Source organism: Leopardus geoffroyi, chromosome A1, assembly GCF_018350155.1.
Source record: "Leopardus geoffroyi isolate Oge1 chromosome A1, O.geoffroyi_Oge1_pat1.0, whole genome shotgun sequence".
Taxonomy (NCBI): Eukaryota; Metazoa; Chordata; class Mammalia; order Carnivora; family Felidae; genus Leopardus; species Leopardus geoffroyi.
Window position 1 is genome coordinate 192,785,344 of NC_059326.1, and position 5,047 is coordinate 192,790,390.

The 5,047-nt window shown below is 56.0% G+C and overlaps 1 protein-coding gene across 2 annotated transcripts; it reads left to right on the forward strand.

The window, feature by feature from the left end:
- Positions 1-1,072: 1,072 nt before the first annotated feature.
- HAND1 (heart and neural crest derivatives expressed 1) lies at positions 1,073-4,526 on the forward strand. 2 transcript variants are annotated; one of them, XM_045436495.1, is made up of 2 exons: positions 1,073-1,938; positions 3,460-4,526. In XM_045436495.1, exons 1-2 carry the CDS (start codon positions 1,387-1,389, stop codon positions 3,562-3,564), a joined length of 657 nt encoding a protein of 218 aa, XP_045292451.1. In that variant the 5' UTR covers positions 1,073-1,386; the 3' UTR covers positions 3,565-4,526. The 2 variants fall into 2 exon arrangements, with proteins under 2 accessions (XP_045292451.1, XP_045292443.1); XM_045436487.1 differs by having other exon boundaries at positions 1,275-1,938; positions 3,463-4,526.
- Positions 4,527-5,047: the final 521 nt, after the last annotated feature.

Genomic DNA, 5,047 nt, shown 5'->3' on the forward strand with positions numbered 1-5,047 from the left:
CCATGGGAGGTGAAAGAGAATTCTAGGAGAAACACCGCCACCCAGGGATTTCCAGGTCCCAATGAGAGCCCGGGAAAGGCCCTTGTAGAGAGAACTGGAGATTCAGAGAGGCCCTAGCTGGGAGGGGAAATGGCGGAGGTCTGCCCAGCCAGGATGTCCCTCTGCTTTGGTGGGTGTGAGATACTGGCATGGCAGTTCTCTGGCTGTGCCAGCCTTGTGAACAGCGTGGAGGTCGTGGTCCCCTTGCTATGTGTTTACTGCCAAACGCAGATTTCTCTTGGTGTGAGCCCTGGTGCTGGTGTCTTTAGACAAGGGAACATTCTCAAGCAGTGACGATCTGGGTGGAGTGACCCAATGTGGCTGTGCTTTGGGCCTTCCATCCAGCCTTTGGACTGCATCTAGCGCGCCCGGGAGGCGAGAAAAGTGACTCTCAGGCCCTGGAGCCCGGAACAAATCATTAAATGCCTGTGGGCTTGGAGCCTGCCTTCCTCCACTTCCCCCTCCCTCACACTCCAAAGTCTTCTCCAGCCAGTGGCAGTCTTTGGGATGGTGTAGATGCCTTGGGCAGAAGAGCATGCCCTACTGGGCTCCAAAGTACGGTTCACAGTCCCTGCCAGGTGGGAATGATGACTAAGGGCTGGGAGTGCTTAGGGGAGACCATTAAGGGCCTATGCTGCCTCCAGCAAGGACCTCTCATCTTCTGACTCTGAGGCTGATGGGAGTAGATGGAGCTCAGGACTGAGAATGGCTAGAATTTCGATTCTGAATTCTGTACAGTCTAGAAACAAGAAACTTTCTCTGTCTGGGTCTCAGTTTCGGTATCTGTAAAATCAAGGAGTGGGCTCTACATGAAGGCCTTCTTTTCGCTGGATGATTCTGGATGCCTTTCCTTGGGTCCACAGGAAGGAGGTGGCAGCCACCGTCTAGGGTGTTGACAGGCTTGTGCCTCAAGTACGGAGCCCCCGCCTCCGCCCAGCCGGGAACTGGGGGTGGGGAGGCAGAGGCGGGGCCGCCTCCCTGTCCCCGCAGGCGGCCTAGAGTCCGGTGGTGCTAGCTGAGCTTAAAGCCAGGGACGGCCACCCCTTTTCCTCCTCCCCGCCCCCCTGCCATTGGCTCCGGGGAGAGGTTGACATCAAAGCCGTGGCCTTATATAAGCCAGACCCTGAAGAGGAGGCCGAAGAAGGGTTAAATAGGTCTCCCGGCGTCGGCGTCCTAGCTCGGGAGAGGCCGGTGGGCTGCGCGTCTGTCTCCAGCCTTGCCCCAGACTCTCCGAAAGCGGCGTCCAGCAGAGCGCCGCCCCAGAGCCCACGGGTGGCCCCGGCAGTCTCTCGGGCGCATGGGGCGGCGCTAATCGGGCTGGAGGCGCAGGCCAGGGGCCGCTCCAACATGAACCTCGTGGGCAGCTACGCACACCATCACCACCATCACCACCATCACCACCCACACCCAACGCACCCCATGCTCCACGAACCCTTCCTCTTCGGCCCGGCCTCGCGCTGTCACCAGGAGCGGCCCTACTTCCAGAGCTGGCTGCTGAGCCCCGCTGACGCTGCCCCAGACTTCCCCGCCGGCGGGCCACCGCCCACAGCCGCGGCGGCCACCGCTGCCTACGGTCCGGACGCCAGGCCCGGCCAGAGCCCCGCGCGGCTGGAGGCGCTCGGCGGCCGGCTGGGCCGGCGGAAAGGCTCGGGACCCAAGAAGGAGCGGAGGCGCACGGAGAGCATTAACAGCGCGTTCGCAGAGCTGCGCGAGTGCATCCCCAACGTGCCTGCCGACACCAAGCTCTCCAAGATCAAGACGCTGCGCCTGGCCACCAGCTACATCGCCTATCTGATGGACGTGCTGGCCAAGGACGCTCAGGCCGGCGACCCCGAAGCCTTCAAGGCCGAACTCAAGAAAGCGGATGGAGGCCGCGAGAGCAAGCGGAAAAGGGAGCTGGTAAGTCAGGGGGCCTGCAGGCGCCGGCCAAGGGTGCGGGCTGGGTGAGCACCCGCAGGCCCTGTATGAGCGGAAGGGGTTTGCGTTGCTGTGTGTGCGATTTTGAGAGGCTGCGGAGAGCTCTGAGGCCGTAGTGTGGGATCGCGTGTGTGGTGGGAGGCAGATTCATATTTGAATTAATTTGTAGGGAAGATTCAGACCCGAGAAAATGCACACATCTTCTATTTCGCTTCCAATTTCAAAGGGGTCTTGATCCATCCCCGGGCTTTCCGGGAATCCACGTTAAGAATGCTGCAGGAATTTGTTACTTTAATGTGCCTGAGTGTCGATTTATGCACGTGGACTCAGTTACTGTTTTCCAAGGGTTTTTGCTGGAGAGGCTAGGCTACTTCCATTGTTGTACGGATAGGGAAACTGAGGCCCAGAGTGGGACGGGGAGGTAAAGGTCATCTACCCGAGGACTCAGAGGTGGAGCTGGGGTAAAACAAGTCAGGTCTTCTACTGCCATTCCGGGGCGCGTCCCACTGCCCCACTGCCCACGAGCTAGTTCTGAGGGCGACCTTGATTGTTTTGTGTGTAAAGGCTGACAAGCAAGAGGCACGGGGCTCACCTACTGCTTTTGGCTTTGGAGATCGCAGTCCCTACTCGATCCTCTCCAGTGAGGGCGACACTTACTGGAGCGCGGTTCCGCTGGGCTAGGGCTCTGGGACCTCCGAAGGAGGCGATTTCCAGGCTGGCGAACTATTTTCTCTAAATTGCTGCGCTCAGGCCCGCCGCACGTTTGGCTGTAGAGCCCCGCCGGGTTTTCTTTGACCCACAGGGGCTGTAGTAAACTAGGGATAGCTCATCTGGGGAGACTGGGAAACATCGATAGGCATCGAGTCTCCAAACAGCCGTCGGGATATAGGAGAGGCAGGCCGGGGCGATGCCTGCCCGCCGGGAGTTTTTGGGCGTATCCCCACCCACTGCTGGTCGCCGCCTCCTTCAAGTAGCACCGCTTGGTTTCTGCTAAGAGCCGGGAAGGAGGATGGCAGGCCAGGCCCACTGGTTCCTCCTTTGCCCAGCCACCTGAGGCTCCCAGTCCACTAGCAGAGGGACTTAACCCAGTAACCAGCCCAGACGCTAAACTAGGTTGGAAAGCGAGTGGGACTTGTGGGGGGAGCAGGTCCGAGAGCGGGAAAATTGTCGATTCCCACTCTTCCCATTCCAACGCCTCTGCGGCCATCCTTTGGCGCCCTAAAGCCAAAACTACGCGCATCAATTTCACCAGGCACAGAAAATCCTCGTTACCAAACCTCCAGAAGTTGCCCAGCCCATCCGGGCCCCCAGGAACTCTGGCGCATAAAGGCAAATTTACGAGCCTGTTTGTCTATGTCGCAAACAGAAATCCGTCACTTATTTAAAGGCGCCCAGTTACTTCTCCCAAAACCTTCTCCCCACCCCAACTCTATGCCTGGGCGATCGGAGCAGAAAAATTTAAACCTGTCTCTCGCCTCTTTTCTTGTGTGTGTCCTCTGGCAGCAGCAACACGAAGGCTTTCCTCCTGCCCTGGGCCCAGGAGAGAAGAGGATTAAAGGGCGCACAGGCTGGCCGCAGCAAGTCTGGGCGCTGGAGTTAAACCAGTGAGCTGAGGCCGCGCCGAGGACCCCTTCACCGCTGCCCGACACCCGGAGCCCCGGGAGGAGAGGAAGGCGGCGGCGAGGGCCAGGCTCTGGGTGCCGGGGGCTTATAAGGGCGCATCCCGCAGAGCCTCTGCTGCGAGCTGGCAGGTCGCTGGCTGCAACAACACACTTGGATCGCACGTGCAATGTCATTTGAAGTTGATTTTAATACATTAAGAGAAAGAGAAATATATATATATATATCCACACCCCCCCCCCCCCCGAAACTGAGAGAGTGGCTCTTGGCTGCACAATGCGGGAGAAAGGGACTGCGGGACTCCAGCGCGCTAAAAAGCACCCTTCCAACCCTCTTGGGGCGAATTTAGAACCCCCATGCTTTCTCCACTATGCCTTCTGGCTCTCTTCCTCATTCTCCAGTCAGCTTTGCGGCAAAACCCCCCAGGCGATCTCTTTCCTAATTAAAATGCAATAAGAGGAATCAATAGTTTTCTGCCAGGGAAAGAGAACCAAACCAGGAAGATGGAGGGGTGCCTTTTGTTGTTGTTCTCCTACAAACAGTGCTGTTTTATTTTATTTTATTTTATTTTATTGTCGCTGCACTTCCTACTTAGTTTCAAGGGAAACGCTTTCTCTCTTTCCTTTCCTTCTCTCCCTTACTTCCTTTTCCTTTCCTTTCTTTTCCTTTCCCTTCCTTTCCTTTCCTTTCCTTTCCTTTCCTTTCCTTTCCTTTCCTTTCCTTTCCTTTTTCTTCTCTCCTTTCCTTCCTTCCTTCCTAAATAAAAACTTTTCCCTATGTTGAAAAGTTTTTAAGTATTTAAACTACCTACCATGCCTGCTGTGCTCAGGTGTTTATTACCCCATCCCTACCCTTTTTCTACCTCAAACCTATAAGACCACTCACCGCCCCCTCCCTTTGCCAAAGCAGTATCTATGCTCTTGACGAATAAAAGATTTTCTGAAATCGGAGGTAGCCTGCGTGATGTCTTGGTGGGTATATCCACTGGCCCCATCATTTCTGCTAGGTAGAGAACCTCCTGTTCTGACTTCTGTTTTGATAAATGTCAAACCAAGTTACGAATCCAGTCAGGAAAAGGGGCAGATAAAGGATTTATTCGTGGGACAAAGAAAGTTCTTAGAATATAATGAACCCACAGAAGGGAACACTGGAAACGAATTAGACCCGGAGAGGACAGTCTGGGATTTATGTGGGTCAGCACTGGGGCTTGTGTGTAGGATAGTATGCACACCAGTATCTGCAGGCAGTAAGTAGTTTGGGGTTATTGGGAAGGGGGCTTGGCACACAAACCACCCGCATCCGAAGGCAGTGCAACTTGGAAGGGGGAGGGGGCGGTTTGCACTGGGGAATATGTTCCTGTACGTGAGATTCTGATCTTATAGGTGTGCGTGTAATAGTGCAGGAACTCACACAGAGCGCCACAGCTATGCCGGGGGCCACCACAGGGTCTGCCTAGGGCAGCTCCCAGCAC

Bases quoted from the DNA above. Each gene is read 5' to 3' on its own strand.
- HAND1 (XM_045436495.1), top strand. From the start codon at position 1,387: ATGAACCTCGTGGGCAGCTACGCACACCATCACCACCATCACCACCAT. The intron at 1,939-3,459 runs GTAAGTCAGGGG...GTCCTCTGGCAG, and splicing joins GCAAGCGGAAAAGGGAGCTG to CAGCAACACGAAGGCTTTCC.